Source organism: Thalassophryne amazonica, unplaced genomic scaffold, assembly GCF_902500255.1.
Source record: "Thalassophryne amazonica unplaced genomic scaffold, fThaAma1.1, whole genome shotgun sequence".
NCBI lineage: Eukaryota > Metazoa > Chordata > Actinopteri > Batrachoidiformes > Batrachoididae > Thalassophryne > Thalassophryne amazonica.
In genome coordinates this window covers 773,206-794,670 of record NW_022986231.1, presented here as the reverse complement: position 1 = coordinate 794,670, position 21,465 = coordinate 773,206, and the positions used below count along the sequence as shown (strand labels likewise).

Here is a 21,465-nt window from a genome sequence, read left to right as displayed (position 1 = left end):
GACATGTAATGACGGTGTGATTTTGAAGCAGGACACGTAATGACTGTGTGATTTAGCCCGAGGGCAGATAATGACTGTGTGATTTAGCCCGAGGGCAGATAATGACTGTGTGATTTAGCCCGAGGGCAGATAATGACTGTGTGATTTAGCCCGAGGGCAGATAATGACTGTGTGATTTAGCCCGAGGGCAGATAATGACTGTGTGATTTAGCCCGAGGGCAGATAATGACCGTGTGATTTAGCCCGAGGGCAGATAATGACGGTGTGATTTAGCCCGAGGGCAGATAATGACCGTGTGATTTAGCCCGAGGGCAGATAATGACCGTGTGATTTAGCCCGAGGGCAGATAATGACCGTGTGATTTAGCCCGAGGGCAGATAATGACCGTGTGATTTAGCCCGAGGGCAGATAATGACCGCGTGATTTAGCCCGAGGGCAGATAATGACCGCGTGATTTAGCCCGAGGGCAGATAATGACCGCGTGATTTAGCCCGAGGGCAGATAATGACCGCGTGATTTAGCCCGAGGGCAGATAATGACCGTGTGATTTAGCCCGAGGGCAGATAATGACCGCGTGATTTAGCCCGAGGGCAGATAATGACCGCGTGATTTAGCCCGAGGGCAGATAATGACCGCGTGATTTAGCCCGAGGGCAGATAATGACCGTGTGATTTAGCCCGAGGGCAGATAATGACTGTGTGATTTAGCCCGAGGGCAGATAATGACCGTGTGATTTAGCCCGAGGGCAGATAATGACCGTGTGATTTAGCCCGAGGGCAGATAATGACCGTGTGATTTAGCCCGAGGGCAGATAATGACCGTGTGATTTAGCCCGAGGGCAGATAATGACCGTGTGATTTAGCCCGAGGGCAGATAATGACCGTGTGATTTAGCCCGAGGGCAGATAATGACCGTGTGATTTAGCCCGAGGGCAGATAATGACCGTGTGACTTCGCCCGAGGGCAGATAATGACGGTCTGACTTCGCCCGAGGGCAGATAATGACCGTCTGATTTCGCCTGAGGCACGTTAATGACGGTCTGACTTCGCCTGAGGCACGTTAATGACGGTCTGACTTCGCCTGAGGGCTGTTAATGGCGGTCTGACTTCGCCTGAGGGCTGTTAATGACGGTATGATTTAGCCTGAGGGCTGTTAATGACGGTATGATTTAGCCTGAGGGCTGTTAATGACGGTATGATTTAGCCTTAGGACACTTAATGATGGTGTGATTTTGCTTGAGAACACTTAATGACCTTGTTATTTAGCTTGAGAACACTTAATGACCTTGTTATTTAGCCGAAGGCCCCTTAATGATGGTGTGATTTTGCTGGGGGACAGTTAATAACAGTGTTATTTAGCCTGAGGACAGTTAATGATGGTGTGATTTTGCCTGAGAACCCTTAATGACAGTGGGATTTAGCCTGAGGGCAGTTAATGATGGTGTGATTTAGCCTGAGGACACTTAATCATGGTGTGATTCCATCTGAGGACACTTAATGACGGTGTGATTTAGGCTGAGGACACTTAATCACGTGTGATTTAGCCTGAGGACACTTAATCACGGTGTGATTTAGCCTGAGGACACTTAATCACGGTGTGATTTAGCCTGAGGACACTTAATCACGGTGTGATTTAGCCTGAGGACACTTAATCACGGTGTGATTTAGCCTGAGGACACTTAATCACGGTGTGATTTAGCCTGAGGACACTTAATGGCCTTGTGATTTAGCCTGAGGACACTTAATGGCCTTGTGATTTTGCTTGAGGACCCTTAGTGTCAGTGGAATTTAGTCTGAGGGCAGTTAATGACGGCCCGATTTAGCCTGAGAGCAGTTAATAACGGCCCGATTTAGCCTTAGGGCAGTTAATGGCGGCCTGATTTAGCCTGAGAGCAGTTAATAACGGCCCGATTTAGCCTTAGGGCAGTTAATGACGGCCCGATTTAGCCTGAGAGCAGTTAATAACGGCCTGATTTAGCCTTAGGGCAGTTAATGACGGTGGGATTTAGCCTGAGGGCAGATAATGACTGTGTTATTTAGCTTGAGGGCAGATAATGACAGTGATTTAGCCTGAGGGCAGATAATCACGGTATGGTTTCACCTGATTACACTTAATGATGGTGGGATTTAGCCTGAGGACCCTTAATGACGGTGTGATTTAGCCGGAGGACAAGTAATGACGGTGTGATTTTGAAGCAGGACACGTAGTGACGGTGTGATTTAGCCCGATGGCAGTTAATAACTGTGTGATTTAGCCCGATGGCAGTTAATAACTGTGTGATTTAGCCCGATGGCAGTTCATGACTGTGATTTTTTCTTGAGGGCCATTAATGACGGTGTTATTTAGCCCGAGGGCTTTTAGTGATGATGTTATTTAGCCTGAGGACAGTTAATGACGGTGTGATTTCGCCTGAGGGCTGTTAATGACGGTGTGATTTAGCCCGGGGGCAGATAATGACGGTGTGATTTAGCCTGAGGGCAGATAATGACGGTGTTATTTAGCCTGAGGGCAGTTAATGACGGTGTGATTTCGCCTGAGGGCTGTTAATGATGGTGTGATTTAGCCCGAGGGCTGTTTATGACGGTGTTATTTAGCCTGAGGGCAGTTAATGACGGTGTTACTTAGCCCGAGGGCTGTTTATGATGGTGTTATTTAGCCTGAAGGCTGTTTATGATGGTGTTATTTAGCCTGAGGGCAGTTAATGACGGTGTTATTTAGCCCGAGGGCTGTTAATGACAGTGTTATTTAGCCTGAGGGCAGTTAATGACGGTGTGATTTTGCCTGAGGGCTGTTTATGACGGTGTTATTTAGCCTGAGGGCAGTTAATGACGGTGTGATTTCTCCTGAGGGCTGTTAGTGATGGTCTGATTTCGCCTGAGGGCAGATAATGACGGTGTGATTTAGCCCAAGGGCCGGTAATGACGGTGTTATTTAGCCCGAGGGCTGTTAATGACGGTCTGATTTAGCCCGAGGGCTGTTAATGATTGTCTGATGATAGTGGTAGGTAATAACAAGCTTCAGTCTGCAGGAATTAATATAACACAGAGCTAAAATACCCTCAGCCATATAAGCATCAAAATCGGAAACAGAATGTGACCTTTTGACCTCTTAAAATACAACCCCAATTCAACAGTGAAGCATATTTCTTTTGTTCAATGGCATTTGTGATTTCTTTAATTACTTGTATTATTGCTAATGATGTTGTACTGTTTGATCTACAACCCCAGTTCCAATTAAGTTCGGACGTTGTGTAAAATGTAAATACAGAATTCAATAATTTGCAAATCCTCTTCAACCTACACTCAACAAAAATATAAACGCAACACTTTTGGTTTTGCTCCCATTTTGTATGAGATGAACTCAAAGATCTAAAACTTTTTCCACATACACAATATCACCATTTCCCTCAAATAATGTTCACAAACCAGTCTAAATCTGTGATAGTGAGCACTTCTCCTTTGCTGAGATAATCCATCCCACCTCACAGGTGTGCCATATCAAGATGCCGATTAGACACCATGATTAGTGCACAGGTGTGCCTTAGACTGTCCACAATAAAAGGCCACTCTGAAAGGTGCAGTTTTATCACACAGCACAATGCCACAGATGTCGCAAGATTTGAGGGAGCGTGCAATTGGCATGCTGACAGCAGGAATGTCAACCAGAGCTGTTGCTCGTGTATTGAATGTTCATTTCTCTACCATAAGCCGTCTCCAAAGGTGTTTCAGAGAATGTGGCAGTACATCCAACCAGCCTCACAACCGCAGACCACGTGTAACCACACCAGCCCAGGACCTCCACATCCAGCATGTTCACCTCCAAGATCGTCTGAGACCAGCCACTCGGACAGCTGCTGAAACAATCGGTTTGTATAACCAAAGAATTTCTGCACAAACTGTCAGAAACCGTCTCAGGGAAGCTCATCTGCATGCTCGTCGTCCTCATCAGGGTCTCGACCTGACTCCAGTTCGTCGCCGTAACCGACTTGAGTGGGCAAATGCTCACATTCGCTGGAGTTTGGCACGTTGGAGAGGTGTTCTCTTCGTGGATGATGCGAAGGAGATGTGTTGCACTGCATGAGGCAGATGGTGGTCACACCAGATACTGACTGGTATCCCCCCCCCAATAAAACAAAACTGCACCTTTCAGAGTGGTCTTTTATTGTGGCCAGTCTAAGGCACACCTGTGCACTAATCATGGTGTCTAATCAGCATCTTGGTATGGCACACCTGTGAGGTGGGATGGATTATCTCAGCAAAGGAGAAGTGCTCACTATCACAGATTTAGACTGGTTTGTGAACAATATTTGAGGGAAATGGTGATATTGTGTATGTGGAAAAAGTTTTAGATCTTTGAGTTCATGATGGGAGCAAAACCAAAAGTGTTGCGTTTATATTTTTGTTGAGTATATATTCAATTGAATACACCACAAAGACAAGATATTTAATGTTCAATGGTGGGGGGGCGGGGTGGGGGGTGGCTGGACTTGATCTCTGTCTTATTGTCAGTTTGTTAATTCAAGAAAGATTTACACTCACTGATTAGAACACGTGAGAAACTGTAGGGTGTCATTTTGGGGGTGTGGTCACAGCTCTTTCTGCTTTTACTCTGTTTAGTATTTACCTTGCTGTTGTTGTTTTTGGGGCTTTCTTCAGCCTCCACGACTCCACCTTTATCTCATCTCCATGGCAGCAGTGTGATTGAGATCACAGAAGATGCCCAAGCCACCGTGCACCAGGAGAGCTCAGAGGCTGTGTCGGCATTGTTAGCCTCCCAGAAGGCAGAGTCCACGGCTCTCTCACCCTACCTCCCCCTCAATCCATCCCCCGTCTCATCGCCTCCCGTCCCCCCATCGCCTTCTCCGTCAGAGGGCGGGCGCAGGTTGGACATGGAGCCTGCCGCCCAGCTGCAACAGGGCATTATGGGGAATGGCTTGGCAGCAGTCAGAAGTATGAGCAGCAAGACCGAGATTCCGCAGTCTGACGTCATCAGGTAAAAGAAGTGAACAGTGTGTATAAGAGCAGTCTGATGCCCCCGTACAGGGGACATGTCTTCAGCCCTGTGTGTCTGTCTGTGCATATGCAAACAAAATAAGGAAGAATTTTAATCCAGTGTGGACCAAACTTGATATGTTCAAGGTTTAGATAATGGGGTTATTCCACAGAGCACCATTTAATCCTTCCTGTTTAATCCAGAATATCATATCTGGGATTTGAAGCATCATAGTAACTTCTTGACCCATCTTTTGTCAATCTTGAGCAAACTTGGTGTATGCAGTAGTTACAGAACTCTTGCAGGGTCTGTAATCAACCGTTTCTGCAGCGCGGCTCTTCTTTTATGCTTGAAGCAATGATGCATTGATCCGACCCACTGCTTCATTGGTTTTATTTCACTTTATCTTATTTTTTCCCCACTAAAACCCCAAAGAGCTCATGTCTGTGAGTAATATTTACCTTTTTAATGTTAAACCAACCTGTTATGGTCTTCTGAAACAGTTGATAGATGTATTTTATAACTTAAAGACGGGACCAATGCTAACGTGTTAGCATGTCTATGGCATTTTCAATGTTAAAGTTAGCATTAAGCTGTTCGTATCTCGTTACGTTTGTGTGCTTTTGTTTTCTGTATAATAATTAATGGATCAGCGTTTGTTGTCATAAAAGACTCAAATGTATTATAAATTGTAATATTTTTTTAAATTTATTTTTGTTTAGATATTCATAATAATAATAGCAACAACAATAATAATAGTAATAATAACAATAACAATACAATTTTAGAGAAGGAGAACATTTCTACACGAGCGGGCATGGAAACACTTCTGTTTTGATGCAGAGCGCTCCGGCATCCTGCAAGGGTAGACTTCTTGCGGAAAAATCGGCAGTGCCGCAGGGTCTCTGTAACCGCAGCCGCAGAGGTCCATGGCCACTGAGAGAGGTTTGTACCTTTTTAATGACTTTGATTCTCTGCGGGGCCCGCATCCTTACCCCGCAACGGTAATACCGGACGCAGTGTGAGCGAGGGGTGACAACGACTCACCGTACGCTCTTGTGAAGGTAGTAAATGCGCAACAATATCTCGATGTTCCAGACAATTTCCTGCCTGCTTCCTGCGCCAAATCTCGTAGCATTGTTCAACAAATTTTCTACCTCGTCAGTTTCTCATTGTTTATTTCCAATATTACACAGGATAAATACAGGTATGGCAATGATTTAACGCTGATATCATTTAAACAAGTAAATTCTGTGATATTTTGGTGGTGTTGTATGATAAATGTAATGCTTAGGGAGTAAAACACGGCGATCAGTGAAGTTTGTTACCACCAATGGTACCATCCACCACGCATTTTAGTATGTAGCCATGTCTTTTTTTTGGTTGTTAAGCTGTTAAATTGGCTGCCAAATCAATGGAATCTTTGATACCTAGCTTAAATAGTTCCTATATAGCCTCTTTCTATGAGAAATACATCTTGTATTGAAAAACGTGAAACAAATTACACACAGTGGGGGGGTAGACCCTTGTTGAAAAAGAAAATCAATAAATACATTTCTTTATAAAATCAGAAAAAAAAAAAATTTCAGGTTCAGATTCTTAGAGGTGTTTGGGCTCAGACTGAGATGGATAATTTAAACATATTTAACATTTTATTGTTGTACATTATTGAATGAATAATAGTAATCGAGTGGCTTCAGTATTATGAAATATTATATGATAGCTCTTTACCTAATCTGAAAGCAGTTATGAAGTTATTTATAACATGTTAGTTGAGAGTTATGATTTTTAATTGTCTAGTCTTTGAGCTCAATCAAAAACAAACTAAATAAAGTTTTCATCAAGATTTAGCTATATTTGTAAGCGATTTTGTTGTTATATTCTGTACATGCTCCTACAGGATGGCACAACATGCATTCAAAAGCCATATGTTGTGCCATACTGGATGAGACCACAAGAGAAATTTAACAGCTGTTTCGGGTACAAATTTAGTCCAAAGAATGCACCAGAATGCACCACAGGGCACTTTATTCTCAAAATTTCCAGTGGGGGACATCCCCATCAGACCCCCCCTTAGTTTTCCAAACACCTATGGCGTTCGGGGTAACTGTTGCTGTCTAGATGAATCACATTGCTGTCTTTTTATTTCTCCTAAGCATCCATGAGGACATGGTGAAAAGTCCCTGTTTTTATAAGTAGCCTAAAAGGGAGGATGTGAGGGTAGTGCTGTAGTGAGACTGAGTCCTTATCAGGCGTGGCACAAACGGGGTGGACACAAATGCAGTCTCACACGACTGATAGAGTTAAAAAGGTTTAATAAGCGAAACAGGTGGGAGGTCGGTACATGGGGAATCCAGGAGCAAAGCAAAGGTAGCAGAATTTCAAGAGGCTGAGACATAGTTCAATAAAAAAGCAGAGGTCAAAAACATGGTGTATGGACTATCGGAGGCAAGGCAAAATCAAGGTCAAAAACAAGGCAGAGACGAAATACAGGCAGGCAGAATGGAGCAAGGTACAAGGCTGGAAAGTGACACAAAATCAACAATCTGGCAGTGAGCTATGAGACTGTGGGACTTAAATAGGGAGCAGAGTAATCAGGGTGTGAGGAAGTTCAGGTGTATGTATGGCTCTGGAAGGGGGCATGGCCAGGGACGACAAAGGTGAGTTCAAGGGAGTGCAGTGAGAAGAAAAATGCCAAGGTACGCTTCAATGGCTACACTTGTCCAAATGTCAGCTGTGAGGGCAAGCTTGCTGTGTTTTGTTTGTATTGCAGATGCAGTCTTTACCTTCTGAAATGTTTCTGCATGTTTTGCCTTCATACGTTTGATGAAATGGGTCCTTGACGGGAAGGTATAACCAGGATGCAGGGCATGGACCATGGCAATGAAGCCATCATCCTCCACTATGGATATAGGCCTCATGTCTGTCACCAGCATATTCAAGATATTGTGGTGACAGCTGCTTGTTGAGGTGTGCAGGATTTATTTGCTAACCAGAGGCTGCTCATTGTTTGTTGTTTAGGCCTGGAGAAGATAAAGAATGAAACACTGGAGAAGATAAAGAATGAAACAGTCAGCATAATACTACAAAGTACACAACATCAACTTTTCTTCATTAGAAAAATATAGGCTAAGAATCTAAACACCATAAATTACAGGAGGAACATGTTTACTAAAACAGTTGTGTGACAGAGCTACTTTTATTCACATCTTTTATTACTCCCTCACATACAGTGGTGTTGACTCTTAAATGTCTAAAAACAACCCTGAGCTTACATAGTGTAGTGAATACTTTGGGGAACATTGTAAGCCCTAAGGATTTTTAGTGGCTTTTTTCAAAAATTATATAAAAAATATCTTGTACATTTTTGACAGCAACATTTTTTCCATGATTACATGAATACAAGTGGCTGGTACTGTCAGTATATTGTAGCTAAACTGCACACATTGGAAAAAAAATCACATTATAACCCAACGGGGCTCCTTCAGGGTTGAGGTGGTTAAGGCAGAGTTGCGCATGCGCAATGCGCTGCGAAGAAGCGTGTGGACTTGTTTACGGTTTCTTTCTCTCTCTCTGCTTCTCCCATGTGGTTGCCCTGAATGTACAAGGACAGCATTTGAGAGACCTTGGGGCAACTGTTGTTGTGATTTGGCGCTATATAAATAAAATTGATTTGATTTGATTTGACTTTGACAACATTAATAAAAAACTGTCAGTGCTGTTACTGTTCTTTCTTTTTCTTTTTCTCTCACTCTCTGCCCCTCGCCTCATTGCTCTGGGAGACGTGCAGACAGCCTGAGCCTGACTAGATTATTAAATATTACATTTAAAAAAATTACAATTTGTAATGCATTTGACTCTTTTACGACAACAAACGCTTATTATACAGAAAACAAATGAACCCGAACATGCTGACAGCTGCAACTGCATAATGCTAACTTCACCATTGAAAATGCCATAGACATGCTAACGTGTTAGCATCGGTCCCATTTTTAAGTTATAAAATACATCTATCAAGTGTTTCAGAAGACCATAACAGGTCGGTTTAACAATAATACTCACAGACATATGCTCTTTAGGGTTTTAGCGGGGGGAAATTAAAATAAAGCAAAAGAAAAAAATGAACCAACGAAGCAATAGATCGACTCACTGCTTCAGTCTGCAAATCACTGCTTCATTTGGTTCAAGGTTCAAAGCAAAGCTGCGCTGCAGAAAAGTTGATTACAGACCCGCTGCAGGGTCTGTAATCAATGTATAGAAATGATCATTTTCCTGGAAAACACCCCCAAAAACAACAGCCACTCTGAATGACCAATAAGGGAATCATTAGGCAAAAAGCTTATTGATGTCGGTGGATCGAATCATTTCTTAACGATACCCGAAAGGAACCGGTTCTCAATACCCATCCCTAGTTACGACTGCTTACACAAAAAATAAAACATTTGTTAACTTACCCTGACACTGAGCTCTCCCCTTCCTCGTTGATGACTCTGATATGCTTTCGTTTGAGATGCTGCATCATTACCGGCAAACTCCTGTGCCATGCGAGGTCCAACTTGCAAATGTTGCAGTTAACAAATGTCTTTGCATTGTTTAACGTAAAGTGCTCCCACACTTTTGAAGTCTTGGCTTTCTTCTGTCTACTTGCTTCTGCCATATTCTAAGTGTGTAGTTCTATGAAACAGTGTTTGATCTGCTCTGTGCACTGGTTGCTACTGGCGTCAGAAGCAGCCAGCAGCTTCTGACGTCATAATCGCTCGACACAACGCATCGATGACGCAGTGCGTTGCCAACGCCTGTTGTCATCGAATTTATCTATTTTTCCATTCTAGACTGATGTCTAGTTAAAAATCTTGTCGGTCCTGTGAATAAAAGTTTTCAACAAGTCCGCCAAATTTTTTTTTTCAAACTTGCACCTTAAATAACCGAGCCATTTGGAGATGACATAGTTTTGGACGGCAAACTGTCCAGTTTCCATTTTCAAAAAAGACGGCAGAAAATGCCGTGGACTGCTTGCTGACAGTTATCTAAAATGTGGAGTTTTTTGAACGAGCTGTCAGTGTGTGTACGGAGCTGCTCTGCTCACTCATCCAGGCAGGGAGAGTGCGGGGGGGCTGAATGGAGCAGTATTTCATTGTGCAGCAAGAAGCATTAATCACATTAAGCAGGTGAGAACTTTAAGAAGCTTTTATTTTTTTTATTATTATTATTTATTTTAGATCGTGAGTTAATGTAGTTATGTTCAAGCACAAAACATGACTGAAGAGGAGAAAAAAAACAGGATGAATTCCATCATCACACTAAAATGTACTCCAGTCAGAATAAAAATACAAGCTGCTAATTTATGTTATTAGGCTGCAGCTATACAACCCCAATTCCAGTGAAGTTGGGATGTTGTGTGAACTGTAAATAAAAACAGAATACAATGATTTGCAAATTCTCTTCAACCTATATTCAATTGAATACACCACAAAGACAAGATATTTAATGTTCAAACTGATAGACTTTTTTGTTTGTGTGCAAATATTTGCTCATTTTGAAATGGATGCCTGCAACACATTTCAAAAAAGCTGGGACAGGGGCAACAAAAGACTGGGAAAGTTGATGACTGCTCAAAGAACAGCTCTTTGGAACATTCCACAGGTGAACAGATTAATTGGAAACAGGTGAGTGTCATGATTGGGTATAAAAGGAGCATCCACAAAAGGCTCAGCCGTTGACAAGCAAAGATGAGGTGAGGATCACCACTTTGTGAACAACTGCGTAAAAAATAGTCCAACAGTTTAAGAACAATGTTTCTCAATGTTCAGTTGCAAGGAATTTAGGGATTCCATCATCTACAGTCCATAATATAACAGAAGATTCAGAGAATTTGGAGAACTTTCTACACGTAAGCGCAAGGCCGTAAACCAACATTGAATGCCCGTGACCTTCGATCGGCGGCACTGCATTAAAAACCAACAACATTGTGTAAAGGATCTTACCGCGTGGGCTCAGGAGCGCTTCAGAAAACCATTGTCAGTTAACACAGTTTGTCGCTACATCCACAAGTGCAAGTTAAAACTCTACCATGCAAAGCAAAAGTCATACATCAACAACATCCAGAAATGTCAACGCCTTCTCTGGGCCAGAGCTCATTTGAAATGGACAGATGCAAAGTGGAAAAGTGTGCTGTCGTCTGATGAGTCCACATTTCAAATTGTTTTTGGAAATCATGGACGTCATGTCTTCTGGACAAGAGAGGAAAAAGACCATCCAGGTTAAAGCTACAAATACCAGCAATACTCTGTTCCTTAAGGCCCTGTCACACCTTGACTTAGCCTGATTTAGCCTGTGTATGCAGACGTATTATAAATACGTTGAATACTCTGGTGTACATCTAATAAGTTATGGGTATGTTTTGTAGAAGTTAAGAGCACATTAAAGCCCGCTGGTACATGTCGTGGTATGATTAGTTTGTTGAAAAAGTTTGGGCATGAACAATATTTTTGACATATGCCAGCATATGTCTGATATGTCCCACATATGTGAGCCATACGTTGTAGGTGTTATGCAATTGTTGACACTTTTTTTTGTAAGTTATTCATAAGTTGAAGTACGTCCATTGATGCTGTCCGTTGATTGGCTGAACAACTGAAGGCTGCAGTCCTGATACGAACAGTTCAGACTGTTTCAAATATTAAAGCATCCTGATTTTGGAAAACAAAGTATGAAAATACTTTTAATTCCTTGTCGTGGCTGAAGAAAAATCATGTTTTAAAAGAAGTCCCCCTGTGTTTGCCTGCTCCAGGTGCATTTCTCAGCCTTAACCAGAGGACGCCGGAACTTTGTGTCACATGACAGTTTACTTGTTTAAAAAGTTGAAAGGGTCACAGCACCTCATTCATTCACTGACATGAATGAATGAGGTGCCACAGACAAAAGTTGATTCTTTAGCATTCTGCATATAATGAAAATAAATTTCATGATCCATGTAGACAAAAATAAAATGAAATTTAAAAAATGTTAAATGACTGCTTGTTTTCCCTCCGTGTGGAGGGGAGATGCCGCACAACAGTGTATGTGTGCTCGATGACGTGTTTGTCAACATCTACATGATCCGCCTGCCAAACAAAAGGGTTCTGACAGTGGTGGAAACACAAACCAAGCCAGACTTAACTATGCCGACCCGCATCATACCGTGAAGTACCCAGACCGCTCGGTGGAAACGGGCTGTCAGCATACGCCGACTAAATCATCAAGATGTGCCAGGCCTATTATGATTGATCTGTTGATTTTTTTGTTTTTTCTTTTCAGCTCTGTTTGGCATTCTTGCAAAGTGGCGAGCCTTCCTCACAAAGAATGGCCTCTAATTCAGAATCCATAATGTGTGATTCCAATTAGAAATGAAGCAAAATAGTGATTGTTAAAAACTAAAATTCTCCATTCAGTGGGGAAGAGGGGACTTTGAATTTTCTTAACTGAAATCTAAAATGTCAATTGTGAACTGTTCATATATATATATAGAATTTCTTTTGTGTTTTGTTTCAGCACAGTGACTTTATCTGAAAATGTTCCGCTGTTGGAGAAAGAAAAACTCGTCCTGTCTCACCAACCTCTTCATCAGCACACACCGCAGCAGCACTACACGTCTGTCCTGTCTAGTGTCAGTTCCCTGTCTTCATCAGACGACACGAGGAAACACACACAACAGCTGCTGTCCCACAAGACAAACACCACTCTTCCCCCAGACTTAACCAAACCCAAAAGTTGCCTCTACCCAACTTCACTCGACACCCACAAGTCAAAACTCCAGCACATGAACAACTCTCAGAGCCATCCCTACTCAAACTCAAGTCCAGCCGATCTACTCAAGGCGAAGCCCCACGCGGACTTGCTGGACATCTCTAAACCCAAACCAAGCACCTCCCCAGAAGTTTCGAAACATAAAATAACAAGATACTCTGATACATCTCCTCGTCCCCCAAACGCACAATCGGCTGCCAAAGTGGAAACACTAGAAGCTCCACGGTCTGGTTTCAAGCCTGTTCCGGCCCGGTCGGAGTTGGGTAGTGGCAGCAGTACCAGCGCCACCAGCAAGAGTCCCCTGATCATCAATAAGAACAAGACCTTCACTGTTTACAGAGACCCGGCGCTGGTCCGCTCTGATGCTGAGAACTCTGCTGTAGCCACAGTCTCCTCCAATCATGTCTCGGCCTGTCTTCACTCCCACTTGCACCCCCTTCATTCCCCGTCTCCGCACTCTCCCTGTCTCTCCGCTGCACCCCACCCCCATGCTTCTTCTCACCTCCTTGCCCCTCCTCACACCCATCTTTTGGCTCCCGGGGTTCTGTCAGCCATGCCTCCTCCTCCAACAGCGTCTCTTCTTGGGGGCCACCCTCGGCTCGACTCCCCAGCCGGTCTGGGTCACCTCAGCTTGGCTCTCCCAGCAGCCGCACACCAGCAGCAGTTTCTACAGGTCTGACTCATCTCCACACCTACCGCAGTCCCCTCCAGAGTACTGATTTGACACACAAAGTGGACAGGACAACATCCTGTACAATATTCTATAATTGGTCACTTATGTTGTTTGAGTCTTGGTTAAGTGCAGTCCTCCCTGAAACCGTTTGATTCGTCTGTCAGATGGTGAAAAAAAAAAACCTTTGAGTTTGATGTCAAAAGATGAATATGAGAAAACAGTTTAGAATGTTAGATTTTGTACCTGATATTTACTTCTAGATATCTTAAACAGTGGATCAGACTTCCTGCTTTTTTGAGCAAGCAGAAATATCGGAGCATGATTAGATTTTTTTATTTATACATTAAATAGTTCTGAACATCATCAGGTTTTAGTCTTGGATGATGCCTATGAAGACTACCGGTGTTGACTGTGTGAGAGCAGACTGTGGGAGAAAAAGAAGCCAATTTAAACTTGAGAAAAAAGCAAAGACCATTGAGGTGCTACACAGATGCTGGGCAGAGCCAGTCCATAATTTGAAATGTCCTTAAAAAGAAAGAAGCAGTCGGGTTTTTTTTGTTGTTGTTGTCTTTTGGCTGCCCTCGTTTGTTCAGGGCCATCACAGCAGATTCAGGGCAGATCTGCAGGGGGATTGGGCACATGTTTAACACTGGATATCCTTCCTGACACACCTCCAGTTTTACCTGGAGGAACGCACACAGTCCCTGGTCTTTCTAAGATGTCTCCGCTTACCCAGCTAACACATAGCATTATGGTAATGTTATACATTGGTTACTTTTAGGTTATGGTTATCAGAAATGTTTCTAGAATGTTTTCCTAACATTATTACTTCCTTTTATATATTGACAAGTCATGTTTATAGTTGAGGGACATTTGACAAATATATAAATTTTTAGTCTCACTGGCTTTCTTACTCCAAATTTCTTTCAATGACTAGATGATGACTTTATGTAATGTTACCAGAATGTTCTGGGAACCAAAAAGAAATTTTCTTAAAAATGTTCCAGGATGTTAGGCCTAACGCTCTCAAAACATTTGTGCTGTCAAACATTGTGGGAACCAAAAACAACTTTACTCTGAAACATTCCAAGAACTTTACAGCTAACGTTGTGCTAACGCTTGACAAATGTTCTTATAACATTTTGGGAACTTTATTTGTTCACTGGGTTGGGACCTTATTTTTGTAGACTGAACAAAAATAGAAATCCAACACTTTTTGTTTTTGCTCCCATTTTTTATGAGCTGAACTCAAAGATCTAAAACATTTTCTATGTACACAAAAGACCTATTTCTCTCAAATATTGTTCACAAATCTGTCTAAATCTGTGTTAGTGAGCACTTCTCCTTTGCTGAGATAATCTGTCCCACCTCACAGATGTGGCATGTCAAGATGCTGATTAGACAGCATGATTATTGCACGGGTGTGCCTTGTGGCCCAACCACGGGGCATACAGCGATTCCTGAATGAAGGGAAAAAAGTAAAAAAGTCGCAATTCGTTGAGAAAAGGAGGATGAACGAGCTTTATCACCAGACAGTCTGCGAACCAAGATTGCAAAAGGGATGCAACAAAACCGAAGCCAACGTTGACCTCGACGCTTTAAACGCAACGTGCCTGGAGCCACTGCTGGTGCAGTGTTTGTCTGCATCTCTGCGTTCCAGGACTCGGTGCTGGGATGCAGCTTATAGCGACTGAGTCCTAAAGAAACTGCAAACAGTAGCCGTGGAGATCTGTGCACACCTCGGTGGGTCCACCTGCTCTGGTTCTTCGTCCAGAACCAAAGAGCGATCATCTCCTCATCATCAGAGTACTCACTGTCTGATGACATACTGGGCGCGACGTCTTGCTCCAGTTAAAAAAAACAAAAAACAAAAAATGCTGGTGTGCCGTGGACACGGCTGTATCACTGTATTACGCTACTAAGCCATATAAATTGATTTATAACACAAAACTGTCAAAAGGGGGAATAAATATAAGCGTAAAGATGATCGAATATATCAGAGCAGTAAATTGATCAGTCTGTGTGAACATCGCGCATTGACTCCCCATGTGCGGTTATTTCCACCAGCTGCCACTGATCCTAAAACTTGAATTCTGCCTTCCAGAAAGCTCGTTACATAATCATCTGAATCATCTACTACCTGTTGCCACATGTACATAAGGTCTGGATTGTCATTCCTACACTCATATTGTTATATTTAATAAAAAATAATAAGAGCACAAGGGAGCTGCTGCTGCAGCTGCATTCAGGTAAAGTTGGAAATTACACAACTTTTTTGTTGTTTCAAATTCAGCAGTTGCTTGTGGCAAAATAATTAATTGTATCCACACAAGAAATTAATTCTGGCCTATATAAGGGGCCTGAGCCCAGTGAAGCTGATCCCCTCCACCCAGATTTAAAAAAAAAAAAAAAAAAAATCCAAGCAAACAGGCTGACTTTGCCCTGTAATTTCTGATGGTACATGAACGCAACAGCAGCGCTCAGAAACAGCTTCTGTACTGTGTGAAAATATTCAGCTGGTCGAATGGAGTCAAACTAAATGCTGTTGTTACAAAAACTAGGCAAATGATAAAAAAAAAAGTCAAGAACGACAGCAAAGCGAAATACGGAAGACTTGAGGTTTCATTGCCCTTCGTTCAAATTTTTCGACAGTTTAAAAATCCTAACGAAGCGCCAGCTGGAGGAATGAAGTGCCAGCTGCAGGAGCGAAGCTTGGCAAAGGTTAAATGATGCCAATGAAAGTCCAGATTTCTTGCTTCCTTTGGGCTTTGTTGCCCTTCGTTAAGTGCCATGTGACTGGGCCATTAGGCTGGCCACAATTAAAGGCCACTCTGAAATTTGCAATTTTATCACACAGCACAATTCCACAGATGTCATAAGTTTTGACCGAGCGTGCAGTTGTAATGCTGACTGCAGGAATGTCCACCAGCGCTGTTGCCCATGAATTGAAGGTTCATTTCTCTCCCATAACCCGTCTGCAAAGGCATTTCAGGGACTTTGGCAGTACATCCAACCAGCCTCACAACCACATACCACATGTAAAAAAAACGCGCTGCCTTCGAGGTGGCAGGGAGGAAGCCAGGGTGAGGGGAGTGGAGAGACACTGGGTGATAGGGATGGAGGGAGGGAGACATGCATCGTGTGCAGATGAGTTAAGTTTCTGTCAGTTTCTGTCCATGTGTATGTAGTCTGATGTTGCTAGGCAACAGCAGGCTGGAGGGGGGGAGGAGATAGATGAGAAGTGGGAGCCGAATTCCATCACCAAGGCCGTAGATCCTTCTGGGGAAAGAGCAGGGTATTTGTCCTTCAGGAGCCGATAAGGCTGCAATGTTGATGTTAGGAGGAGAGATACAGAGTTACATTTACTGCACCTCTGACCATTTAGAGTCCAAATTTATGAAGAATATTCTCCGGTTCTCAGCAGCACATTCATTTGCAATGCGATATGCTCCAGATGGTATCCATTTTGCGTTTGAGTTCAAGAGTTCACGCAGTCTGAGATTACACAGCATTGCCCAACTCATTAATCATGATGGACAGATGAGGGGACAAGTTTCTGGTAGCAGCCGTCTTGCTAATATTCCTGTGGGTCAGGGCAGCGCACAAACCAATCAGTGCCAAACTTCCCTCCATAAAAGCAAATAGAAATAAATCCTCAACGCCTTCCACAGAGAATGGAGCCACACATGCCATGCTTCATTTCTCTCAGGCATCAAGAGCATAGCCCGCTGGGTAGGTTCCATCAGGGCACGCAGGGTCCCCTAGCCCTGATTTCCTTGTCAAAAGAATTGTGTCAATAGCGTTGAGAGACCATCTGATCAATTCCATCGTTAATCCAAATCTTAATTTGAAGAAGTCACAGTCTGGTGAAGCTGGGACTTTGAAGGTGGGAGCAGAGATAGAGAACAGAAAGGACGAAAGGGGAGGAATGTGACCGTCCTTGCCGGAGTCCCAAGCTGAAGTTACTCTGCATCCTCATCGTCGTCATTGGGGTCTCTACCTGATTGCAGTTCGCCGTTGTAACTGACTTGAGTGAGCAAATGCTCACATTCGATGGCGTCTGGCTGCTGATCAACTCTATGCAAAGGAGGTGTGTTGCACTGTGCGAAGCAAACGGTGGTCACACCAGATACTGACTGGTTTGTCATTTTTGATCAGGATATGTCCTTCAATGCGCATATTAAGCAAATATGTAGGACTGCTTTTTTGCATTTGCACAATATCTCTAAAATTAGAAAGGTCTTGTCTCAGAGTGATGCTGAAAAACTAATTCATGCATTTATTTCTTCGAGGCTGGACTATTGTAATTCATTATTATCAGGTTGTCCTAAAAGTTCCCTGAAAAGCCTTCAGTTAATTCAAAATGCTGCAGCTCGAGTACTGACAGGGACTAGAAGGAGAGAGCATATTTCACCCATATTGGCTTCTCTTCATTGGCTCCCTGTTAATTCCAGAATAGAATTTAAAATTTTTCTTCTTACTTATAAAGTTTTGAATAATCAGGTCCCATCTTATCTTAGGGACCTCATAGTACCATATCACCCCAATAGAGCGCTTCGCTCTCAGACTGCAGGCTTACTTGTAGTTCCTAGGGTTTGTAAGAGTAGAATGGGAGGCAGAGCCTACAGCTTTCAGGCTCCTCTCCTGTGGAACCAGCTCCCAATTCGGATCAGAGAGACAGACACCCTCTCTACTTTTAAGATTAAGCTTAAAACTTTCCTTTTTGCTAAAGCTTATAGTTAGGGCTGGATCAGGTGACCCTGAACCATCCCTTAGTTATGCTGCTATAGACTTAGACTGCTGGGGGGGTTCCCATGATGCACTGAGTGTTTCTTTTTATTCACCTCTTTTTGCTCTGTGTATGCACCACCCTGCATTTAATCATTGGTGATTGATCTCTGCTCTCTTCCACTGCATGTCTTTTTCCTGATTCTCTCCCCTCACCCCCAACCAGTCCCAGCAGAAGACTGCCCCTCCCTGAGCCTGGTTCTGCTGGAGGTTTCTTCCTGTTAAAAGGGAGTTTTTCCTTCCCACTGTCGCCAAGTGCTTGCTCATAGGGGGTTGTTTTGACCGTTGGGGTTTTTCTGTAATTATTGTATGGCTTTTGCCTTGCAATATAAAGCGCCTTTGGGCAACTGTTTGTTGTGATTTGGCGTTATATAAATAAAATTGATTTGAATTGATTTGATTTGATTTGTGAACAATATTTGAGAGAAATAGGTTGAAGGTGCTCATAGGCAGCAGTATAGTTCACAGGACTTCTTCCATGGACAGCAAGGGTTCAGGTTAATGTGCCTTCAACATCACAATGATAGAATCTAAAAGATTACTGAGTTTGTGGATTATTTGTCATTTTTTGTTCTGAGGGCATTTGCATGTTTAGCATTATAAGTTATGCAAAGCAGGATTTATCAGTCAACCATGCTGCACCTGTGGCAAGAGTTCTAATGCCGCATTCACACCGGGCGCAACCAGACGCCACAAATTCGCATCAGTCGCGTGGCGACGGACACGCCACTAGGGCAGTCACAATTATTACAATATTGGCCAATCACGATTATTTGTCATATTCATGATTATTTTTCATATTCTTGATTACCGTGAATTATTTATTTTATCCACAAAGCATAAAACGACTCAGAATCTGACATCATTGTGCTGCAGCCTCACTCACTCTGTTTAGCTCTCGTCTTAAGGCAGGACAATAACATGGAGGCTGAGGAGTGATCCGTCCTGCCATTTGGATAAGACGGCCGATTAAAACAGTGGCCGTCTTCAAAGCCGTGTAAAATGTGGAGTTTACCAAAGGAGCTGTCGGTGTGTGTGTCTGTGTGTGTATATGCGTGGAGTCAACAGGCTGCAGACTGCAAGGGAGAGGGTGGGTGAGGGAGATTCCTGAATGGAGGCGGGACACGCGGCTGAACCATCAGTGCACACAAGACAGCGAGCGCGGAGCAGAGAGAGGATGTCAACCCGAGTGAACATGTTATATTGTCTGGTATTGCACTGCGTGCACATTTTAAGGAGCAGCCCCCCTAATCTCGTTATACTATGCAGACTGTGTTTTCTGTGTATAATGACAATAAAGGCTTTCTATTCTATTCTATTCTATGTTTAAAAAAACAAACAAAACCAAAACCTGGAGCTGCTTTACTTCTCTCTGAACTTTCTTTCCCGGTGTGATTCTGCCGTTACCATCCTGTTCACACCATGTGTGCGTCGTATACTGAATTTGTGAGATCATGAGATGAAATAAACGGCCAAATATCTTTAAAAACGTATTTAAAAAATGAGAATATATGAATGAACGTGGAGAAACTGTGGTGATGTTCAGACGTATAGATCACAAAAAGCAGGTGAGAACTCTGAACTTTAACAGCTGTTATTTTCCAAAGGTATTTATTTGTTCAATCTTGAGCTTAATGTAGTGTTTAAGCACAAAACGTGACTGATGTGGAGAAACAATTTCAGAAATGCAACAGAAACAACCACAAATCATAATAAGTTGGGACTGTATGTAAAATGACGATACAAATAAAAATGTTGCACTGCTGTGGGGCTGCTCCTCGCTCTTCCCCAAAAAACTCTGTCATAATTGTGTTTAGAAACCAGTCACCATTTGCTTTATTATACATCTGTGTAGTTAATAAGTAAAATAATCTTCATGGACGATTCACTCACGCGCACACTTAAAAAAAAAACTCCACTGGCTGCTGTGGGGCTGCTCCTCACTCTTCCCTCAAAAACTCTGTCTTAATTGTGTTTAGAAACCACTCACCATTTGCTTTATTATACATCTGTGTAGTTAATAAGTAAAATAATCTTCACGGACGATTCGCTCGCGCGCTTACATAAAAGAAAAAAAAAAAAATCTCTGCTGCTTGCTGTGGGGCTGCTCCTTGCTCTTCCCCCAAACTCTGTCATAATTGTGTTGAGAAACCAGTCACCATTTGTTTTATTATACATCTGTGTAGTTAATAAGTAAAATAATCTTCACGGACGATTTGCTCTCGCGCGCACATAGAAGGAAAGAAAAAAAAATTCTCCGCTGCTTGCTGTGGGGCTGCTCCTCACTCTTCCCCCAAACTCTGTCATAATTGTGTTGAGAAACCAGTCACCATTTGTTTTATTATACATCTGTGTAGTTAATAAGTAAAATAATTTTCACGGACGATTCGCTTCCGCACACATAAAAAAAAACTCTCCGCTGCTTGCTGTGGGACTGCTCCTTGCTCTTCCCCCAAACTCTGTCATAATTGTGAAATAAAGGACAAAAGGGACGTATGTCCTGCTCACAGGTTGGCTACCAGAGACAGGACATGTTCACATCCAACTCAGTCAAACTCCAGACATCTCCATGTCGCTACATTTCCAGTCCCTGATTGGTCATTGCGGCGTGACAAGACAAAAAAGTTCAGATTTTTCAACTTGGGAAGGAGGGCAACACGACGTGATGCGACGCAATATCGTGCCACAAACGTGCCAATTGCTCAAAATCGCTTCACTCGCGTCGCTTCATTCGCGTCCATCACGTCGCGCTGCGTGGCTTGACACCAAAACGCCTCCTTCCCTAGGGATTACATGGCAACCTGTCGCTGCTGTCGCTTGCGTCGCGCCGGTGTGAACATGGCATAAACATGAGAAACCAGTCTCATTTTTAACCAAATAGTCTTTAATGAACTGAATGTATGATGGTAGCAACCAAAGGAAATCAGAAGTTTACCAGTCTGACAGAAACCTATTGAAGTAGCAAGATGGTGTAAAACACCACCAGGCCAACATGAGATTCATCAGGTGAACATTCATCTGAATAGCATTTCACCTCCTGAGGAGGAGACTGAAGAGAGAAACCACCCAAAGCAGGCAACGACTGAAAGAGGATCAAGTCAAAGCCCAGAGAAGCAGAACAAAAGAACAAACCAAAAATTTTGTGACATCAGTGATTTGCAGGCTTGACACAGTTATAGCAAGCAAGATCGATCCTATTTATGTCCAGACTTACCTAGTCCACTGTT

The 21,465-nt window shown here is 42.9% G+C and overlaps 1 protein-coding gene across 1 annotated transcript in view; it reads left to right on the top strand.

The window, feature by feature from the left end:
* Positions 1-21,465, top strand: part of jmjd1cb (jumonji domain containing 1Cb) — a 651,485-nt gene that overhangs the window by 310,845 nt on the left and 319,175 nt on the right. The window contains exons 8-9 of the mRNA XM_034165192.1: positions 4,656-4,992; positions 12,523-13,450. Coding sequence (XP_034021083.1) covers positions 4,656-4,992; positions 12,523-13,450 — 1,265 coding nt within the window. The remainder of the gene's footprint in view (positions 1-4,655; positions 4,993-12,522; positions 13,451-21,465) is intronic.